The 23,060-nt window shown below is 39.6% G+C and overlaps 1 protein-coding gene and 1 non-coding gene across 3 annotated transcripts; one reads left to right on the top strand and one right to left on the bottom strand.

Annotated features, from left to right (window-relative positions):
- The first annotated feature begins 4,282 nt into the window (after nucleotides 1-4,282).
- On the top strand, nucleotides 4,283-22,656 carry LOC122436416 (eukaryotic translation initiation factor 1A, Y-chromosomal-like). Of its 2 annotated transcripts, none has more exons than XM_043460218.1 (7): nucleotides 4,283-4,619; nucleotides 6,414-6,497; nucleotides 13,592-13,695; nucleotides 14,665-14,715; nucleotides 19,477-19,567; nucleotides 22,359-22,438; nucleotides 22,577-22,656. In XM_043460218.1, the coding sequence occupies exons 1-6, from the start codon at nucleotides 4,604-4,606 to the stop codon at nucleotides 22,436-22,438; spliced, it is 426 nt and encodes a 141-aa protein (XP_043316153.1). In that variant the 5' UTR covers nucleotides 4,283-4,603; the 3' UTR covers nucleotides 22,577-22,656. The 2 variants fall into 2 exon arrangements, with proteins under 2 accessions (XP_043316153.1, XP_043316152.1); XM_043460217.1 differs by lacking the exon at nucleotides 22,577-22,656 and adding an exon at nucleotides 18,504-18,585 and having other exon boundaries at nucleotides 4,387-4,619; nucleotides 22,359-22,509.
- On the bottom strand, nucleotides 11,077-11,183 carry LOC122436485. Its single transcript, XR_006268026.1, has one exon. It is a non-coding gene; the product is annotated as a U6 spliceosomal RNA (small nuclear RNA).
- Nucleotides 22,657-23,060: the final 404 nt, after the last annotated feature.

Genomic DNA, 23,060 nt, shown 5'->3' with positions numbered 1-23,060 from the left:
GGTTGGATAGGGTTTCCACAGTTGAAGAATCTAAGAGTGTCAGTGGTGAATGAATGTACCAACAGATCGTGTTGGGTTGTATACTCATTTTCACTATATTGATTTTTCTGATCCAAGAACATGGCATATTTCTTCATTTATTTGTGCTATCTTTGATGTCTTTCAACATGGTTTTATAGTTTTCTGTAGCAGGTCCTTGGTTTCTTTAGGGAAATATATTACTAAATATTTTATTCTCTTCATTGGATACTGAATGGAATTCTTTCCTTAAGTTCTCTTTCTCAATTTTTATTCTGAGTTATAGGATGCAAGGGATTCCTGAGAGTTAATTTTGTATCCTGCAACCGTATTCTATTCATTGATTAACTAAAGGAATTTTCTGCTGGCTTCCTTATTTTTCTTTCTGTTAAAAGTCATGTAATCTGCTAACAGTAACTGTTTGGTTTCCGCTCCCCCCCTCCCCCCCAATCTCTATTCTTTTTATTTCCATTTTTTCTCTGATTGCTGTGTCTTGGATTAATTTAAAAACTAATTCTAATGTGTTTTTCACCTCAGAAAAGCTTAATGATTAAATTATGAAGGACTGAGAAATGTCAGTTCTACCAGATTACCACAATAATAGCATGAAGGACTTCAGGAATTAGGGGTAATTTTACTAAGGGTTGAGGCATAAACTTTATTTCTTTAGAAAAATATATCATAATCAAATTAGTCTGGAATACTTGCAGTCTCTCCTTCAGTTTCAGAAAATGCTATAGCCCTAAGAGCAATGCAGTGCTTTCCACTGAAACCCTGAAACACAAGAGCTCACCAAACTCTAACAGCACACATTAGAAAAGTGGGGTTAGTGTGCTGTTAAAACATGTGAGCTTTATAACCAAATTAAAGAATGTGGAAAACAGCTTCAAGATTGATTATGCTAAAGAGCCTGCTAAAACAAATGCAGTACACATGGAATGGTATGCATGGTTAGGACAGAGAAAGTATGAAGTCCATTAATGGAAAATATGTTAAAATTTTCCTACTGTCTGTGTAAATGAGAAGTCTTCTCAGAGATTAAAACAACAAAGCAAACATACGCTTCTATTAGAAAGTCGAAGTGGCTTCGAAGGAACTATAAAGTGAATGTGCTCATAGCTGCAGAACAGATAGTTAAGCGGGTTAAAGATATATATATATATATATATATATATATATATATATATATATATATATATATATATGAGAATTACAGGAGTGACATGATTCTTGGGTTTAGGCCTTCAAAACCCAAATTAGAACACTGATGCTTGAGATATCCTGACCTCAACTCCTGGTTGAAATGTTGTCTATTTTGATTTTGTGATAAATTGTTACTAATCAGTATTCTTCCACCATGTTTGGAAGAATAAACATTTTTGTGTGTTTTCAACATTTAAACTATATTTGCTTGTTTCTATGGATACGTAACTACACCTCTATTTAAACAAACAGTCTTTTTCTAAGGTGTTGGTTATCATATCCTTAATATTTTTAAAATTGTATTTATTTTTGGCCATGCTGGGTCTTCATTGCTGCACAAGGGTTTTCTCTAGCTGTGGCAAGTGGGGCCACTCTTTGATAAGGTGCACAACCTTTTCATTGTGGTGGCTTCTCTTGTTGCAGAGCACTGACTCTATTTCCAGCACATGAGCTTGTTAGTTGTCGAACATCGACTCCTTAGTTGTGACCCATGAGCCTAGTTAATCTCAGCATGTGGGATCTTCCAGACCAGGGATCTAACCCACATCCCCTGCACTAAGGAGCTGACTCTAAACTACTGGATCACTACGGAAGTCCTAAACAAGCTAAGTATTGACAGACTAGAAGTTAGATACACTGTATATGAAGGACAAGATGTACTTTTAAAGTAGATACTAGGTGGTTTCGGGACCTTCATTTGTGGCAGAAAGGTAAAGAATCCACCTGCCAATGTAGGCGACCAAGGGTTGGGAAACCACTGGGTTGGGAAAATGGATCCTCTGGAGAAGGGAATGGGAACTCACTTCATTATTCTTGTCTGGGAAATTCCAGTAACAGAGGAGCATAGTGGTCTATAGTCCATGGAGGCGAAAAAGAGGTGGACTTGATTTAGTGACCTATTACCAGCACTACTTTTGTGGCTTTTAGGGGGGAAAAGATGACATTTTGTTCAAATGACTTTGGATGGAACGCCTGAAAAGTGGTCACTGCTTTTGGTTATTAAAACTATCAGTAACTCAAAGACACTTCTGTATTATTGACTGGAAAAGCAAAATCCTTTATAATACGGTCTGTGTAGTTTTATAGTGTATTGGAAGATAATTCAGTCAGTCATTTATATGCATGTATGTAGTTCTCTTTGGAGGTCGTGTCTTACAACTGCAACTGGCAGCAGTTTTGCTCCTGCTTTGGTATTGATCTTGAATTCCACATTGCTTCATTGGTGAAAGCAGCATGTCACTAGGAATACGTTGTTTGTTTAATCTTTTAACATATTCTACCACAACAACTTGCCTCTGAAAGGGGAACAGACACTCCAGTTGTCCTAGGGTTCTATAGACAAGAGAGTAGTAAAAGTTCATTGCTTTTTGGAATTTTTTTCAGGGTCAAATATACTTTCTTAGTCAGACCTCCATATATCAAGCTTTTCAAGCACTTTTCTTACAAAAATAAATTTTGGTTTCTAGTATGCTTAGTTTTGCAGTTGTGTCTGATTCTTTGTGACATCATAGACTCTTGTCCGTCAAGTTCCTGTGTCCACAGGTATCCTCCAGGCCAGAATACTGGAGTGGGTTGCTCCGCCCTCTTCGAGGGATGTGCCCAACCCAGGAGCGGAAGACAGCTTGGCCACATTGCAGTCAGATCGTTTCCCATCTGAGCCATGAAGGAAGCACAAGAATACTGGAGTGGGTAGCCTATTCCTCCTCCAGAGGATCTTTCAACCTTGGGAAACGAAGTGGGGTATCCTGCATCGCAGTTGATTCTTTACTGGTTGAGCTACCAGGGAAGCCCTCAATTCTGCTAAAAAGTTTCAATTGTCAATCCTTGCTATGTGGGCTCATTGATCATAGGGCATGATTGTAGGAGACCAACTTTCCATACACCGTTTTGACCTTGAGGCAAAACAAAAAGCAAAAGTGAGGGAAATCATAGTATTGTTGATAAAAATATCAATAAATAATTAATAGTATAAATAGAAAATCATAAGTTCAGGAAACTTGAAGACCACAGGCTGGAAATGGTCTTTCACAGAGTTTTGAGAGGAGGCTTAGAGGCAGACGTAGGGGCAGAGCCAGTACATATACAACCTTCTTTAACGTAGAAAATATATGTAGTGAAACACATAACTTGCTAAAAAATTCATGATAGTCACAAAGGAAAAATAAATAAATAAAAAAATAAAAACCGCCAAACAAACAGGGATTGAAAGCAAGAGATTGTAGCGTTTCTCTAGGCAAGCATGTGGAATCACTCAAGTTTCGATTTCCATATTCATCTTAACCATCTAGGGACCCATAGACCCAAGCACAGAAATGCTTCATCTTGTTTTTCCCATCCAGAGTTTCTCAAGCGTGCACTGCTGATGGACAACTGCAGTAGATTTTGACGTCTTTCCTTACGTCGATCAAGAGTGACTTTTCTTTAGTGGTTAAAGCACATGTACAATACTGGTTTCTCACGTCAAAAGGTAGGGCGTCTTGCATAAAGTTCAAGTGAAGTAACACGTAGTCCCGAATGTTTCCTCATACTTAAAATAGGTGAAAATATCCATCACTTCCATCACTATGAAAAACAATCCTGAACATTTTATTTCTGAAGAGAAAGTTTTTGATATTTCTAAATTTTATTCTTTATCCATTTATTTTGTTTGTTTACACTAACTTTAAACTTTCTTCTACCCATCTGACATTGGATACGACATCCGGATACACCAATCTTGGTGGACCTAAGAGAGGGGTCTGTAATGATCCTGGGCTCAATCTTTTGAGAGACATATATACCCTTTCTGTTTAATTCTTCCACCACTGTACCATGTACCATATTTCTAACAGAAGCCTCCTGGTGGAATTTGTTTCTCCAAGAAGGAAGACAACAGATACAATTCAAACAAAGAAAGGATCAGAGAGCAAATGGTCAAGAGCACTTATTACAAAATAGCAAAATCCTACTCACTAGTTTGAGTCAGCTCAAGCGGTTTCTATTTGGGGAACTGCATGCGGTCTCCACTATATTGACACATCTCACTCAGCGCAGTGTTCTCCAAAAATCTATACCTGTCCACTGCAACCTGTCACAGCGTCCCTCACATTGTTGAGTGCCAGGAAGTCAGTGGGTTTGGACTACACGTGCTCCGTAGGGCGGAAGAGACTGTGCTTGGAGGATAGGCCCGTAGCGTCAGAGGCGGGGAAAGTGACGTTAACCACGTGACACTGGCTGGGTCGCCATTTTGCTGCCGCTAAGCGTGGCTGCGCTCCGATGTCTCGCGCGAGTTCTCAAGTCGGAGAGTGTGCGTAGGTTAGCTCCTTGGAAACCTCGGAGGATTACCTGCCAGCGGCAGCGGCACCGGAAGCTGCCTGGAAACAGTGAGCCTGCCGTTGCAGCTATGCCCAAGAATAAAGGTAATGACTCGGTTTCCCGGCACCAGGGTTTGCTCTGCCGCGCGGTCAGTGGTAGTTTCTCCTTCGTGTGGTTGGCTGAGGTCTTTGAGCGGACTCCACAGTCCACATAGGAGCTAGGAAGCGGCTCCGGCTTCCTCCCGCTCTGTAGACATAGCGGGATAATTTCCTCTCCGCTTTTGTCAGTTTTACAGGGAGGTGAAAATACGATTAGTTTTGGATTCATGCCAGTTTAACTGCAGGCCGTTAGTAAACTGGCAGAAGGCTACTTTCGGGCAGCTGAGGCCTTCATCCCTTCCGAAGACTCTCCCTTAGCTGTTGTTTGTGACACACTGATTCTTTCTTCGGGTCTATTAAATACTTGTCAGTAGTTTCCTTTGTGCGCGGTTGACTACTGGTGAAAATACTGCTTTGCAAACACGGAGGCCAAACGTTGTTGCACGTTGAGGTTCATGTCTGCCAGTTTACTTTCTTCTGCCTGTCACAAACCTTAACCTTCTTTAGAATGCACACATATCCCAACGTGTTCAGCCTTCTTATCCAGTAAAGTCGATGCTGGCACTGTGTGTTTCTATTTGTCTTTATTCTGAGTCAGACAGTTCACAAATAACCAGATTTGACAGTAATTTTGCTTGTAACTTCCAAAAGGGTACTTCTAAGCTAACTGAAGCAGAGCCCTGGGACAGTCAGTCCTTGAATTCTCCTTTTTACAGACCTGAGTTGTTCTTGTGTCATGTTTAATATCCTTGTAATGCCTCCTGGCAAACTGTAACTGCTAGGAGTGAGAATATCTCCTTCAGAGTAGCACCGCATTTCACATTGCAGGGCAAACCTCTCTTCATTATTCATTCCTGACACTTCATGTTAGCTCTCAAGGCTTCCTTAACGTTTGCCACATTGGGTCAAATTTTTCACCTTTGAGTTCAGTGCTCTCTACATTCCCCAAACCAACTGGCACAGCCTTTCTCTAGCAAGGAAATGTTTTACTGCTAACTATTCAGGGAAACTCTAGAAACCTCTTTTTCATACTGTGTTAGGTAAATTACAAACCACTTCTACTTTTTTTTTTTTTTTTTCTAATCTATTGAATTCACTTTTAGCTTACAAATAAGTGTGCGTTTCCATACATTCCTTGTTTCCTCCTCTGTTTTTAGGAATGAAGTTTCAGATGCCCACATTCGGTTGTGTATCCTGAAGAGAATAGGACTTACTTTATGAATGCTGACTCAGTACAGCTTGGTGCTTAATAGATGTTCAATACATTTTTCTTAATGTTATCTTCCTGGGCTTCACTCCAGCCTTGGGTGGCTCCCGTCTTCCTTCTGTGGGACTTTTAAACCAGCTGCTAACTCTCATGCCAAACTGAAGACGTTTCTACATATGATTTTTCAGTTTCCATTCCTTTACAAATATATGGAGTAGTCTCGGTTTATTAATTGGAAAGTAAATTGTGGAAGAGAATGTATAGAATCCAGGTTTAATTGGAAAGCATGGATAATAAAAGTGCTAATGGTTATCTCTGGTAATGTGTTATGTGGTTGATAATATTAGCTGTTAAGCGACTTAGAAGAACGTCATTGGCAATTTGTAAGCGGCTAATCGGTAAGCAAGTTAGGTTAAGTTGTAAATCTCTTTTGAGGTCTGTTAATATTTTACTGCTATTTAAATGGTAACCTGTTTGTTCCCCTGTGTTTTTGTAAAGTTTCAAAGCTTATGTTCGTTTGTTTTACAGTTGAGTTTGTAAACTATTATACAGATGATTAGATTTCAATTTTTATTCACTTTTTAATCACTTAGGTAAAGGAGGCAGAAACAAGCGTAAGGGTAAGAAGGAGAATGAATATAAAAATAGAGACCTAGTCTTTAAACAAGATGGACAAGGTAAGAATTCTTTAGTTACTGATACCTTTTCCAGTAATGTGAATTTCAGAGTTTGATCTGAAACATGTCTTAGTCATACTGCTGAGGAGTCGTCTCATAACTCCCTTGTTTTTTCTTCATCTAAACGATTTTTATCCGCTTATGTGTTTTTGTTTTTTTGCTGTGCTGGGCCTTCTTTACTGCGCATGGGCTTTTCTTTAGATGAGGACAGCAGGGGCTGCTCTGTAGCTGCAGTGCACGAGCTTCCCATCGGGGTGCCCTCTCCACTTGTGGAGCAGAGGCTCTCGGGAGACCTGGCTTCAGTAGTTGCAGTGCATGGGCTCATTAGTTGCGGCTTCTAGGCTGTAGGGCACAGGCGCAATAGCTGTGGCACAGGGGCTCAGTCTTTGGGAGGCATGTGAGTTCATCCTGGACCAGGGGTCAGACCAGTGTCTGCTGTATTGGCAGGTGGATTCCCTACCACTGAGCCACCACGGAAGCCCCTCGTATCTCCATCTTTTCCCCGTTTACAGTGCCCTATATTTCTCCAGAATTTCTGTGTTAATTTATTGTACACTATTTCTCATGCAGGTTTATAATGTGGCATTTCTGTAAACAAGGTGTCCTGTTTTTATTCTGTGGATAACCATGGTATAAATGACAGTGCATTGTAGTGTTTGGAGCAGAGTAAGCCTGGCTGCCAACATTGAAAATCGCCTACTTTTGCACTCATTTTTCAGTAGCCTATGAGAAATCCATGCCAAGACCTCAGCCCCTCAGTACTCCAGTGTCACTAGTGCATGATCATATTTACTAAAGTAACAGAATAATTGACTATCTCTTACTTAAGTAAGTGCAGACTAAAATAAGAGTAAAAAAACTGACTGAAGCACTTACTTTTTCCCCTTTCATATTTAGCTAAGCCCACAGAGGAGTTGAAATATGAGTGCAACTCCCATATTTTGTTTTTAACTTAGACTCACTAATTTTCAATGTTTTCTTCTATTCTTTCTTTTGGAACATGCACATTTTCCTCCTAACGTTTTGTTTGTTTGTTTTGTTTTTTCCATTTATTTTTATTAGTTGGAGGCTAATTACTTTACAGTATTGTAGTGGTGTTTGCCATACTTTGGCATGAATCAGCCATGGATATACATGTATTCCCCCACCCCAATCCCCCCTCCCACCTCCCTCTCCACCCGATCCCTCTGGGTCTTCCCAGTGCACCAGCCCCGAGCACTTGTCTCATGCATCCAACCTGGGCTGGTGATCTGTTTCACCCTTGATAGTATACATGTTTCGATGCTGTTCTCTCAAAACATCCCACCCTCGCCTTCTCCCACAGAGTCCAAAAGCCTGTTCTGTACATCTGTGTCTCTCTTTCTGTGTTGCATGTAGGGTTATCGTTACCACCTTTCTAAATTCCATATATATGCATTAGTATACTGTATTGGTCTTTATCTTTCTGGCTTTCTTCACTCTGTATAATGGGCTCCAGTTTCATCCATCTCATTAGAACTGATTCAAATGAATTCTTTTTAATGGCTGAGTAATATTCCATGGTGTATCTGTACCACAGCTTCCTTATCCATTCCTCTGCTGATGGACATCTAGGTTGCTTCCATGTCCTGGCCGTTGTAAACAGCGCTGCAATGAACACTGGGGTGCACGTGTCTCTTTCAGATCCGCTTCCCTCCGTGTGTATGCCCAGAAGTGGGATTGCTGGGTCATATGGCAGTTCTATTTCCAGTTTTTTAAGAAATCTCCACACTGTTCTCCATAGCGGCTGGACTAGTTTGCATTCCCACCAACAGTGTAAGAGGGTTCCCTTTTCTCCACACCCTCTCCAGCATTTATTGCTTGTAGACTTTTGGATAGCAGCCATCCTGACTGGCGTGTAGTGGTACCTCGTTGTGGTTTTGATTTGCATTTCTCTGATAATGAGTGATGTTGAGCATCTTCTCATGTGTTTGTTAGCCATCTGTATGTCTTCTTTGGAGAAATGTCTGTTTAGTTCTCTGGCCCATTTTTTGATTGGGTCATTTATTTTTCTGGAATTGAGCTGCAGGAGTTGCTTGTATATTTCTGAGATTAATCCTTGGTCTGTTGCTTCGTTTGCTATTATTTTCTCCCAATCTGAGGGCTGTCTTTTCACCTTGCTTATAGTTTCCTTTGTTGTGCAAAAGCTTTTAAGTTTCATTAGGTCCCGTTTGTTTCTTTTTGCTTTTATTTCCAATATTCTGGCAGGTGGGTCGTAGAGGATCCTGCTGTGATTTATGTCGGAGAGTGTTTTGCCTATGTTCTCCTCTGGGAGTTTTATAGTTTCTGGTCTTACATTTCGATCTTTAATCCATTGGAGTTTAGTTTTGTGTATGGTGTTAGAAGGTGTTCTCGTTTCATTCTTTTACAGGTGGTTGACCAGTTTTCCCAGCACCACTTGTTAAAGAAAGAGGTTGTCTTTTTTCCACTGTATATTCTTGCCTCCTTTGTCGAAGTCCTCCTAACATATTAAACTTTCTTATAGGCGGGTCTCGTTACATACAGTTATGGACTTTAGTCCTAAATGTTCCATCTCCTAAGAGCGAAGCCTTTCTCCTATGTAACTCCAGTAGCATGGTCACAGGAAATTTAAGCTTACCATTATACTGTCACTTGGTAGGTACTCTGTTCTAGCCCCATGGCTTGCGCTTAGTCACATCTGACTCTTTTGAGATCTCAGGGACTGTAGCCCACCTGGCTCCTGTGTCCACAGTATTCTCCAGGCAAGAATACTGGAGCGTGTTGCCATTTGCTTTAGTCACATCTGACTCTTTTGAGATCTCAGGGACTGTAGCCCACCTGGCTCCTGTGTCCACAGGATTCTCCAGGCAAGAATACTGGAGCGTGTTGCCGTTTGCTTCTCCACGGGCTCATCCTGGCCCGGAAGTCTAGTGCGTTGTCTCCTTTGTCTCTTGCGTTTGCAGGTGGATTCTTCATGGCTGAGCCACCGGGCAAACCCCTGTTCAGGAATAGCCAGGAACCATATGTGGATGTTGAAATGAACTGAAGTTAGCATATTGTTCAGTTCTTGTGCATACTTTTCTCTAAATTGAAAATCCTCTCCTCTGTTGTTGAGCTGGTGTATAACCACCGTTCACATTTGTCCATTTGTTTCAATAATTTCCAGCACTTCATAACAAAGGCATGTAGTTATTCCTGCATAGTGCAAGTCACTAAAGACACACACACACGCTCAGGAACAAACACAAATATTTTTATTGATTATTTGAAACATGATGTGTGTCTAAAGATAATCTGGTCTTTGACCTTCATATTTTTTCCTTACGTTAGAAGTCTGTTTCAGGGCCAGTTTTTAAATTATCATTATCTTTTCTTTGTTCTTTGCTCCTGTGTAGCAGCCCTGAGTACTAAGCTGGGTTCATGGCCTGTGATCCAAGGGACTGTCCATAGTTGGAATCCCATTTACCTTTCAGGATGATGACAGATGAGACAAGGATCTCTTTGGGGGAGTTGTTTCTCAGTCACTAAGCCATGTCTCTGACCCTGCGGGACCCCGTGAACGGCAGTACACCTGGGTTCCCTGTCCTTGCCATACCCTTGCGTTTGCTCACACTCATATCCCTTGAATCCTGTGATACCATCCAACCGTCTCATCTTCTCTTGTCCTCTTCTCTTACCCTCCTGCTTTCCCTCCCGCATCAGGGTCTTCTCCTTGCAGTCGACTCTTTGCATCAGGTGGCCAAAGTATTGGAGCTTCAGCAGCAGTCCTTGCAGTGAATATTCAGGGTTGATCTCTTTTAGGATTGACTGATTTGATTTCCTTGCTGCCCAAGGGACTCTCAAGAGTCTTCTCCAGTGCTACAGTTGAAAAATTTCAACTCTTTGGCGTTCAGCCCTCTTCATGGTCCCAACTGTCACATCCATACATGACTACTGGAAGAACTAGAGCTTTGACTGTACAGAGCGTTGTCATCAAAGTAATATCTCTGCCTTTTAACATGCTGTCTAGAGTTGTCATCGCTTTTCTTCCAAGGAGCAGTTCAGTTCAGTTCAGTCGCTCAGTCACTTCCAACTCTTTGCAACCCCATGGACTGCAGCAAGCCAGGCTTCCCTGTCCATCTCCAGCTCCTGGAGCTTAGCCAGACTCATGTCCCTTGAGTCAGTGATGCCATCCAACCAGCTCATCCTCTCTTGTTCCCTTCTTCCTCCCGTCCTCAATCTTGCCCAGCATCAGGGTCTTTTCAAATGAGTCAACTCGTCACATCAGGTGGCCAAAGTATTGGAGTTTCAGCTTCAACATCTGTCCTTCCAGTGAACACCCAGGACCGATCTCCTTTAGTATGGACTGGTTGGATCTCCTTGCAGTCCAAGGGACTCTCAAGAGTCTCCTCCAACACCACAGTTCAAAAGCATCAGTTCTTCAGCACTCAGCTTTCTTTACCGTCCTGTCTCACACATCCATACATGACTACTGGAAAAACCATAGCCTTTGCCTAGATGCACCTTTGTTGGCAAAGTAATGTCTCTGCTTTTCAATATGCTGTATAGTCTGGTTGTAACTTTCCATCCAAGCGTCTTTTTTTTTTCCTTCTTTTTTTTTAAAAATATGGAACGCTTCACGAATCTGCGTGTCATCCTTGCGCAGGGGCCATGCTAATCTTCTCTGTATCGTTCCAATTTTAGTATATGTGCTGCCGAAGCGAGCACCCAAGCGTCTTTTTATGTCACGCTTACGGTCACCATCTGCAGTGGTTTTCAAGCCCCCGAAACTAAAGTCAGCCACTGTTTTCACTCTTCCCTATGTATTTGCCATGAAGTGACGGCACCGGATGCCATGATCTTCGTTTTCTGAATGTTTAGCTTTAAGCCAACTGTTTCACTCTCTTCTTTCACTCTCATAAAGAGGATCTTTCCTCAAGGGTGCTGTCATCTGCGTCTCTGAGATTGTTGAATTTTTTCCCGGCAGTCTTGATTCCACCTTGTGCTTCATCCAGCCCAGCATTTCTCGTGATGTACTCTGCATAGAAGTTAAATAGGCAGGTTGACAATGTGCAGCCTAGATGTGCTCCTTTTCCTACTTGGAACCAGTCTGTTGTTCCATATCCACCACTAACTGTTGCTTCCTGACTTGCATACAGATTTCTCAAGAGGCAGGTCAGGTGGGCCTGGTATTCCCAACTTTTTCGAATTGTCCACAGTTTATTGGGATCCGCACAGTCAAAGGCTCTGGCATAGTCAGTAAAGCAGAAATAGATGTTTTTCTGGAACTCTCTTGCTTTTTCCATGATCCAGTGGATGTTGGCAATTTGATCTCCGTTCCTCTGCCTTTATAAAACCAGCTTTGAACATCTGGAAGTTCACAGTTCATGTATTGTTGAAGCCTGGCTTGGAGAATTTTGAGCATTACTTTGCTAGCGTATGAGATGAGTACAACAGTGCGGTGCTTTGAGCGGTTTTGGCATTGCCTTTCTTTGGGATTGGAAAGAAAACTGACTTTTCCTGTCCCCTGGCCCCTGCTGAGTATTCCAAATTTGCTGGCACATTGACTGCAGCACTTTCACAGCATCATCTTTGAGGATTTGAAGTAGCTCAGCTGGAAACCCATCACCTCCACTGGCTTTGTCTGTAGTGATACTTCCTAAGGCCTGCTTGACTTCACGTCCCAGGATGTCTGGCTCCAGATGAGTGATCACTCCTTGGTGATTATCTGGGTCGGGCAGATCATTTTTGTACACTTCTGTGTATTCTTGCCACCTCTTCTTAATATCTTCTGCTTCTGTTAAGTCCATACCATTTCTGCCTTTTCTGGAGCCCATCTTTGCATGACACGTTCCCTTGGTATCTCTAATTGTCCTGAAGAAATCTTTCCCATTCTGTTATTTTCCTCTCTTTGTTTGCACTGGTCGCCGAGGAAGGCTTTCTTATCTCTCCTTGCCATTCTTTGGAACTCTGCATTCAAATGGGTATGTCTTTCCTTTACTCCTTTGCTTTTCACTTCCCTTCTTTTCATAGCTATTTGTAAGGCCTCCTCGACAGCCATCTTGCTTTTTTTGCATTTCTTTTTCTTGGGGATGGTCTTGCTCCCTGTCTCCTGTACAATGTCACGAACCTCTGTCTGTAGTTCATCTGGCACTCTATCAGATCTAGTTCCTTAAATCTGTTTCTCACTTCCACGCTATAATCATCAGGGACTTCATTTATATCGTACCCGAAAGGTCCAGGAGCAGTCGCCTTTAATATTGTGGCTGCAGTGGCTGTGACTTTGATGTTTGTCCTTAGTAAACATTTAGTAATGTAGCTGCTTTATATTAACTACCTGTTTCTTTCTCTATTCTGATGCCTGCGTTTGTCATTTAAAGTCAGGAAGACGTCATCCCGTGCTGGCTAATGCTTATGTCAGTGTCTTCAACTGACAGTAGAATCTGGTGGCCTCTTGACTATGCTTAGATATAATTGTCTTTAAGCATTTGACGCTTTATCTTGAAATACTATATTAAGGACTTGAGAATAAGCATCAGCGTGTCCTCAAGCAAATGTTCGTTAGTGATCAGCCTGCTGTTGGTTATCAGTAGAGTTAATGAGGGAAAGGAGAGGCAAGATTTTGCAAATATGCAGCGTGAGAGGTTGCTAAGCCAGCATGTAGGGCGCAGTCTGAAGTGAACCACTTTGGTGTGCAGAGGTAGAGCATGCAGTCGTGAAGACAAAGACTGAACTGATTTTCTCAAATTAGTGGATGACTTAAATATACCCAGTAGCGATAACTTTTCGTGGAAATAACATTTGTGATTTTGGATTAACTGCTTCACTTTTGTCAACTTTTACTTGCTCAAAAAACAAGAGGATAAATGCATCAGTTTAGCTGAATGAGACCGTAGACATTGCTTGAGAGACTAAGAGTTCTCCCATTTTTGTGGATAACATTAATATATGTCCCCTGAGACAGCTCTCATTTGTTGTCATACTTGAACCTTTTGTTCTGTTTTAAATTATGGTTTGGTCTAAAGTTAGCACTCACAGTGAAGTTACCAACTTAATCACAAGTGTTGCATTTTAAGAAAAACTGGACAGTATGTTACGGTTTTGTTTTGCTTTTTTCTTTTTTGCCCTTTCCTAAGAGTATGCCCAGGTAACCAAAATGTTGGGAAATGCACGATTGGAAGCAGTGTGCTCTGACGGTGTGACAAGGATATGTCATATCCGAGGAAGCTTGAGAAATAAGGTCAGTGTGGAGGTATATTTTCCTTTAGTCCAAAGCTTACCTTTAAAACATTTGTCTGTGCTTCAAGTGACTGAATTTGGTGAATTCTTGAAGACTTCAAGAATAGTGATTTATATGGCAATATAAATGCATAAAATTAGAAAATGCTTGATAACTTTAATAATAGGACTCAGATTTAGAAAGAATGATTTGTGACACCTAGACTGGACTTATGCCAGAAATGTTTGCTCTTGCGGAAACAGACAGATTCCGTGTATGAAACAAATGGCCTAGACTCTTAACAAAAATGGTAAGCCATGAAAGAAAGAAAGAAAGAAAAATAAAACACCTGAAGATTATTTTTCAGACAACAGAAGTCTAATTGTTAATTAAATCTAACGTGTGGTCCTGGGTAAGACTTTGCTTTGTGGGAACAGCTGTATGTGGTGTTAGGAACATTTGAAATTGGAACATGAGAGAGCATCTTATTTAGTAATTTTGGCACGTTGATTGACCATATTGTTTAACAGTTCCTTCAACCCTAATTTTTTGGATTAAAAAACAGTTTTGTTCTCTTGAGTCATTCTTTTCCAGTTAGTGGTTTGGGAACCTGAATTGATGTCGATTGGTAACTAGATGACTATATTTGTGTAGATGACTTATTTTCATTTGTTTAAAAGAACTGAAAATGTCCAGAGTGATTTGTGAATAAAAGTAATTCACGTGACAAAGAACTATGCTCTTGTACATTCAGAGGCTCGTAGGCATGAGCACACACACAGATAATACACACATACATGCACATGCACACACAACACACACACAGACCACACACACACACACACACACTCATCTGTAGTTTTGCCGTAATTCATTAGTAGATATTTTTCACAGACCGAATGAATTATATTTTTTGTATTAAGTATTGCTTTACATTGAACACTATTGTTTGCATTTTACATACAATATACCATGAGTTTTCTTTTATAGGTTTGGATAAATACTTCAGATATTATATTGGTTGGTCTTCGAGACTATCAGGTAAGAATTACGTGTAAAGTTATAATCTTGAATTTAAGAATCATTAATATCAGTATTTAGATGATGCAATAAAATGCATTTGACCTGTTCTAGCCAGTTATGAGTCTCATCCTTCTGGCATCCAAATTTGTTACGATCCACAGTGTTTAAGATGATAGGATTCTGGCTGACTGACGGTACATGTGTTTTGTGGGAAGACTGGTTGTTTCTTTTTTCTTTATTTTAAATATAATAAGTAATAAATATTCTCTTATAATTTTGGATAAATACTAGAGTTCACCCTTCTGTCCTTCTTTAAAGTCCAGGTGTAGTCAGGCCTCTGTGCTAGGTTTTTAGTGATTCCGGTGCAGGCTGACGTTTTCAGTATTCTGCAGTAAAATGAGAAGGTATCTTCATATTTTATGATATATAGTTCACAGAGCTAGATTATTCATTTTCCTTTCACTTGATTTTTCCTTTAATTTTTGATGGCGCTGAAGCTCGTGGGATCTTAGATCCCCAGTCAGAGATTGAACCCAGAATACATCTGAGGAAGCCCTGAGTCCTTATCATTGGACCACCAGAGGACTCCGCCCATTTTGCTTTTTAAATATTTTTGTAAACTAACCTTTGCTGAAATAGAACAGTAGCATATGAGAGTGATTTTCATTAGCATTATTACTCACTAAAAGAAAAATTTAGTAATTTATGTTGGGTTCTCAGTTGCAGTTTTTAACTTTCAAGGTCTCAAATCGAAGTTTGAGAAATCACTGCTGTAAGATGATGCAATTAAGTCAGGCAAAACCTCTAATCTCCAAGGGGGGTGTTTTGGCTTGTAGGAGAAGGGTAAGACATAGACTAGGTCATTTAGAGTGTATGTTATAAATCTGAGATGAATACTTAAAAAACTACTTGTTAGTTGCCCGCTATGACCTCAGTGTTTGTACTAAGACTTGTGAGACAGAAGTCCTTTGGACTTCTGTGTCAAACCCATCACGTGTGCCCAATTAAATTTTCAGTGAAATAATTCTATTATCAGGTCATGTTTCTCTCTCTATTCTATTATCAAGTCATGTTTCCTGTAAATAATTAAGACGTTCTGATTTGTAAATTTCAGTCTTCTGTTTCCCTGTTGATTTTTTTTGGTGTGATCGTTCTATTAGTGATTAAAGAGACTTTTTTATCTCCACTAGTTTTCTTTTAAAGAATATGTTTGTCTTGATTCTCTAGTGAAATATTCTTCACAATTAAAACCGCATTATGCACACTGTTTCTTGTCTTCTTTTTACACATGCTACCCGAGGTAATGTCTCTGTTAAGTCCAGCTTGTAGGCTTTCTCAGTCATGCTTTGTATTGCCTACGTATTTTCTGGTATGTGAGCGAACACATTTTCCTTTTTCTTTGTACGTTCCATGTTCGTTCTTGTTTCTGTTTTTGTTGAAAACTCAGAAGTGCAAATATAACATGGTGAGACGGGAGATCCGATTTCTTCTCCCAGGGCTTTTTTCTTGCCATTGTTTGTTGAGTGATTTCTGAAAGAGATTGTGTACGGCATGTATCTTTTCCTTGCCTGTGGCCACTGGATGCTTCTTTATAACATCACAGACAGCCCGTGTTTGAGGTTTCATTAAAAACCAGCAGGCCTCTCATCCTCTGCGTTCAGGCCCTGTGCTTGCAGTGGTATACCTTTGATACTAAGCCAGGCGACTGATAGCTCTTCATTTCAGGCTCGTGCGGAAAATCCAGGTGACTCGAAGCTGAGAGGTTAGGAGCATCCCTGAACTTTGATGAGTGTGTCTTCAGTCTTGATTCCACATATAAATGAGGTCCTACAGTGTTTGCCTTCTCTGTGTGACTTGTTTCTCTTGGCACACTACCCTCCGGTTTCATGCTAGTTGCTCCAGATGGCAGGATTTATCTGCATTGGATGTTATCCCCTAATTGGTCATAACATTTGCAAATATTTTTACCGACCTAGTACACTGTCTTTTGTAGTTGTTGTTGACAATTTCCTTTTCTGTGCAAAAGCGATTTAGTGTGATGTAGTTCCACTGACTAGGTTTTGCTTGTGTTGCTTTGGTGTCCTATACAAAAAGCAAATATGGCTTTGGTGTCCTATACAAAAAGCAAAGAGCAAGAGCGGCATTTGGTAGTTTTGCACTGCGTTCTCTTGCAGTAGTTCTGGGGTTTCAGGCCTGTGTTTAAAACTCTGATCTACTTCAGGGTAATTTTAGGCAGTTTCTGGTGTAAGAAAGGCATCCACTATATGTTAAGTATTGTTTTCCCAGTACTGTTTATTGGAGAGGATGTCTTTTCTACACTGAGATCTACACTTGGTTCCCTTCATGAGTTTTGATTGATTGTCTTTGAAAAATTTTATTTCTGAGTGATGAGTTTTGTCCCAAGAGTCCGCATTACTGGTGAAATGCCGGAGACATATTGTAGGGACAGTTGTGTTTGGAAAGCAGGAAGTGTGTGTCCTCCAGCTTTATTCTTCCTCCAGGTTGCTTTGGTGGTTAGGATTGTTTGCGGTTCCGTATAGCTTTGTCTCTGAAAATAACTGCTACTTGAATTTCTATAGGAATTACATGGAATCTGTACATTACTTTGCGCAGTATGGACACATTACTACTATAACTGACTTTTGTATATTGATTTCGTATCCTGAAACTTTACTGAATTTTTTTCCTTTGTATGTTTTTGTGATCTGGATCATCCCTTTATAACCTTTCCATTTTTCATATGTGATGAGTAAAAATATAGACTCTGTAAATGTGCATCATTTTCATGTCCATTTATTTTAGTTTAACTACATATAACCCCGGAAAGGAATGGAAAAATTGTTAGTTCCCAGTTTAATTCTTTGTTTCACGGGCAGTGTAACCACAATTATATTAATCCTATAAGGGATTAAGGTACTGACTTTAAAGTGATAGCCACAAACAGCTCTTCTGATTTTTAATCTGCTGTGGATAATTGCAAACCCTTGTTACTCAAATCATACTGTAAAGATAATAGCAGCACCCCCACTCTATGGAAGTATCTTAGTACGTTATTAGCTAATCTCTTCCCTACTGAGTTGCACTCAGAGTTTTAACACAATACATACATGTGTTTTTGTGCACATTATAGTTTGAGAAGTGTTGCTTTCTACTACACTGCAGTTTTATGACTGTGATATTTTCAGTTGCCTTTCTTTAGGCCTTTTCTAGGTTAACTGTAAGCATTCAGAATTGTTTGCTCTGTCAGTGACTGGGCGTCTTTAAAATGGAGAAAAGTGAACTTTGTTGGGGCAGTACTTGACAGGCATATTTGCATCAGAAGCACACAGAAGAGCTTTATAAACACACAAGGACTTCACTTCAAGCCTGTCAGGTTTTAGGAGAATATAGGTATCTTTTTAAATCACCACAAACAATTCGAATCAGTAAGATACTCTAAGAACTGTGGGTTATAGAAAGGTTTCTCTTGGGTCACAATACCACCGTCACTTAGAACTACAGTGTTAGAGAGTGAACAAGGACAGTAGTGCCACAGCACTCCCCCCCGCCCCGCCGTGTTTCCTTTTCGTACTTTTGATTCAGTGCGTTATACACATCATTTTCCTAGTCTATATTTTATTTGGTCATGCATGCAGACTTCATCACGAGGACTTGTGTGTGTGTGTGTGTGCGTGTGTGCGGATGATAGAAGGAAGGTGAGAGAATGGTGAGGTTTCACATAAGTGTGTTTAATCTGAAAGTAATTTATGAGACAGCTGATGACTCTTTGCATAACCAAGTTTGATCCTTCCTTGTTCTTCTCCAAGGATAACAAAGCAGATGTAATCTTAAAGTACAGTGCAGATGAAGCTAGAAGTCTGAAGGCTTATGGAGAGCTTCCAGAATATGGTAGTTATTATCAAAGATTTTACATTTCCCTGTCTTCTCATAGCATTTGCTAGTTAGTGTTTAGGTGAAGCAGTTGTTTCAGGATTCTCTCTCTTTATGTATTTTTACAAATATGCTTCAATCCACTTTAAGTATGTATTAAATACTTCAGTATATTAAGAACTTAGTAACGGATTATCTTCCTGCAGTATATTCTTTTGGTGGGGAATGAAAAATTTACGGACTCTAGACTTATACATACGAGTTGTTAAAGGAATGCCTCTTAACAATGCTTAAGAGATTATATAGCTGGTTTCAGCTACTCGATGACAACAGTTATGGTACTGGTATTGATTTTTGTGGAGGAGTATTCAGTTTTTCTTAGTATACAGAGTACTGTTGTGGCGTTTTGTGGAGAGTGCTTTTAAAAGATATCCCTTTTATTTTTTAAAGACAAAAGTATTCCTCTAGTAAGCTTGGAAAGATGAAAATATGTTTCTAGTAAGAAAAAAGAGGAGGTGTACTAAACTCACATTTTGAACATGATAGCAATTTTACTTACTCTATTAGAGTGCATTTTATTATCAAGTTATGTGGTTTTAAGTAAGAGTGAAGATTCTGATGACAATTAGGTCGTTTAAGAAATACTAAGATAATTGGGAATCAGATCAATACTTACTTGGCAGTGAACTTCTTTTAGCAGTTTCATTGTGAGTTTGTTCTCTGTGATGTGTTTGCAGTTGGGAAGATTTTTCTCGGAATGAAACTGTTGAATCGAAGTTTGATTACAAGCAGTTTGTTGTACAGTTCAGTGTTTCAGTATTAATCCAGTATTGTTTCTTTAAATAGGCAATTAATCTAGTAACACCTTGATTTTATATTTTTAAGCGTATGCTCTTATTGTGTTTTTAGTGGAACTTAGTGACACAGATACCTTTGATCCTGAAGATGATGATGAAATCCAGTTTAAGGACCCTGCAGCTGAGGATGAAGACCCTAAGGTGTAAGTCAAGGCTGAACCGTGTGTGTGTATGCTTTTTAATGTTTTGTACATGAAAGTAGTCAGATCTTTTACCGTTTTAGGTCTCAGAAGGTTGAACACGTGAATATATATTGAGGCCTATGTATCCATGAGTTTGAGTATTCATTAATATTCAGAATCCAGCATGGCAACCTTTTTAGATTTTCAAAAACTTTATAGTTCTTTGGATCCTTGTTTGTTTGTCTTTTAAATCAATTAGGTTTGACAGTGGGCACTCCATAATGACCCTTTATTAAGCAAGGGGGTGTACGGTGATAGTATTAAGAAGTTTAGCAGGCAGGTTTAAAGTGTATTGCCTCACAAGGCTGGTACCTTAAGAGAAGTAAAGCATGTTGAAGCCAGCTTGCTGAAGCACTGGAATTTTGGTTCACTGCAAAGCATTCTTAAAATGAAGGCCTGTTTTGTTGCCCGTGTATTTAGAGGTTACATTAATTGTCCTGTATCACTCTAGGACAAAGGTTTGGTTTGGAGTTTGTGGGAAATGGTTGTTTATCTTGGTAAGGAAATAGTGATGATAAGACTCTTCCATGTCTCACTGTTTCTGCTATGAATGTATTTAAGTGAAAGTTTTATTGATTTGTATCTCTTGACTTTTGAGACAGGCACATCGAGTAATTGGAATGACAGTATGGCTTATACTCTTGTGAGGCCTGTTAGACTTCTTCTTCTTTTGGTACTTCTGTGGTAAAACTGTACTGTAGAAACCAAAAGTGCAAAAACATCAATGAGTGTTTGAACACCAAGGTAGAAGTTCAGAATTCCAGGAGCACATTTTAGGAAGCCTAAACTGGATCTACTGCCCTCGGAAACAGATTTCAAGATCTTTCCATTTACCAACATCCTTACTAAGAGCGTTTTCAGACACTCAGAGAAACTGAATTTTAAGTGGAAGTGAGCAATCACACGTTCACCTACATTATACAGTTCGCTAGTTTCTAGTCAGTCTTTCGCATCTCTTGTGTTCATACCAGTCCATACTGTACTTTGATGGATTTTCAGATCATCTAGGAAATGAAACCAAAGCACTGCCCTGGTGGTCTAGTATTTTAAGATATTCAGCATCCACTGTATGGATCACGGGTTCAATTCCTGGCTGGAAAAGAATGATCAGCAGCCTGCATGTCAGGGCCACAAATAACCATGAAAACCCAGGGCTCTTTAAGCTTACTCACACCATGAATTAGAACAGCTGGATATGTACCTTTAATGCAGACATTTTTACCAGATTTTTTTTTTTTTACCAGATTGTTGCAGATTTTTAAACACATGATAATACTCTACTGATGTGAAAGTGAAGTCGCTCAGTCGTGTCCGACTCTTTGCAAGCTTGTGGACTGTAGCCTACTAGGCTCCTCTGTCCACGTCAGTGGGGTTCTCCAGGCAAGAATACTGGAGTGGGTTGCCATTTCCTTCTCCAGGGGATCTTCCTGACCCAGGTATAGAAACCGGGTCTCCAGCATTGCAGGCAGACGTTTTACCCCCTGAGCCACCAGGGAAGCCCAGTAATCTACTGATGTTGTACGCATTTTAAAGCACACCAGAAACAGGAGGTGAAAAAGGATTAGAAAAGTTGTGGTGCAATATCATTCAATGTTTTTTCATTTTTTCTCTTCCCAGTTTTGCTATCATTTTTCAGAGGCTTGAAAAGTTTTACATGAATTTTTTTTTTTAGATATTTCTGATGCTTCTGTCATTGTCTCTTACGTATTTGGAGTTACCAATTATGTAAAGGTTAAAGTGAACATCTTAAAGATGTCAGTTCAGTTGTGGCTAAAGAACAAAAAGGCAGTTTTATTTGAAAAAGTGGACCCGGGCTTTATAAATCAGTTGTAAATCAGAAAGTAAAAAATGGTTATATGCAAAGAAGGAATCCAGTAATTACATGTCTTTTAAGTAGATGTTGATGTAATGATATCTTTGTAGTACATAGGTCGTTTGTAATGCTGACAACAGATTTCATAGAAATGCTGTCCTCTCTCTCTCAACATTTTGTTCAGTTTTGCCAGAGATCCCTTATGACTAAATTAATAGTGTGGAGGTACAATTGACAAGTTACTTTCTGTGGTGAGAATGTAAAATGCACCAGTTGCATAGGATGTTATATGAGACCTGAAGGTAGTCACGGCTGAGCTGGGGTTGAAGGCAAGGAATCTAAACAAAGGGAACACTTGAATACCAAGCCCCACAGAGTTAAGCCTTTCCTTAGTCGGAAAAGAGGACAGCTTTCTGGAGCTGTGACTAAGCAGTTGAGTTGGGGAAAAAACTAAAGGCAATGGTCATGAAAAGAGTTTGTGTTATTTTGGAAATTTTGTTTAGGTTTATGTGTTCTTGTTGGTTTTGTTCTGTTTGTGTTTATGTTTGTTTTGTTTATGTGTTTTATCTCGGAATCGCAGTTCTTGCCAGAGTCAGTTATGCTGGCGATTTACTGGAGTGTCACTCCTGTGATCAGATTGAGTCAGAGAATTTGATTTAGTACCGCTCTTCCCTTTTTAGGAGAAGAAAGAATGCTAAACTGCAATTAAGATTAATGAGTTAATTTAAAACACTGAAAAAAGAATAGCTTGCATAACGTGTGATGTTCTCATGGAGATCATAGAGATACAGTGAAAACACATGGGAACTGAGAAAACAATCTGGTTGGTGTCCTTAACTTTAGTTCAAAAGGCTTGATTTTCCAAGTAGTGTAGGAAGATCCTTTATGCATGATTAGAGTTATTTTTTTCTGTAGATCTGATGTTCTTTTCACTTACAGATCTGATTGAACTCAGAAGGTTGAGGATAATGCTACAGTTGGAATTTTGGTCATCACCTGCTAAGAAGAAGAAAAATTAAGTATGAATGTAGTTTGATGGGCCTTAAATAAACCTGGTTTATTTTAATGGTTTTAAAGTACTGTATTTTTTAAAAAAACTGATGAAGTATTTTGAGTAAAATGTTAACACTTGCTTCTTTCAATGTAATGGAACTTAGGGGTAAAGACCACAAATTGTGCTGCAAAACACTGGAGAGGAAGAAGAAGAGAGAAGATTCCTCCCCTATTTTACCTCCAGTTAACGAATGTTTTGAATAAATTGCCTCAGCATCATATGCCCTCGTATGAACTCATCTGTTTGCAGAGTCTTTCTACATATCCCAGTTATCTAGAGGTTTCTTGATAGTTTTGATAGAATGTACAGCAAGCAGAACTACGCATTTGAGTTAATGAAAAGGGCTGTGTGCTTATATACGTTGCCCAAGTGTAATTTTATTGTTTGGTAACATATATTCTTTTCAAAACTTGGTGTTGCCACTATCATAAGAAGGGCATTTCTAAAGTGAAGCTTTCAGAAGACAGTTTGGAGTCCTAATGTTCAATACATGTGATTAGAAGTTGCAGAAATTTGACACTAAGTAATACTCAGTTTTCTAAACATTGAAAGTCTTGATCTGTATGTTGAAAGTGTTTTTACTTAGC

This window comes from Cervus canadensis, chromosome Y (genome assembly GCF_019320065.1).
Source record: "Cervus canadensis isolate Bull #8, Minnesota chromosome Y, ASM1932006v1, whole genome shotgun sequence".
NCBI classification, from domain to species: domain Eukaryota; kingdom Metazoa; phylum Chordata; class Mammalia; order Artiodactyla; family Cervidae; genus Cervus; species Cervus canadensis.
The sequence above is the reverse complement of the archived record's forward strand: the minus strand, read 5'-3'. Positions and strand labels throughout refer to the sequence as shown.

Excerpts from the sequence above, each read along its gene's own strand:
- LOC122436416 (XM_043460217.1), top strand. Across the intron at positions 13,696-14,664 it reads GAGGAAGCTTGAGAAATAAG|GTTTGGATAAATACTTCAGA; the intron begins GTCAGTGTGGAG and ends TTTCTTTTATAG. Across the intron at positions 18,586-19,476 it reads TGGAGAGCTTCCAGAATATG|TGGAACTTAGTGACACAGAT; the intron begins GTAGTTATTATC and ends TTGTGTTTTTAG.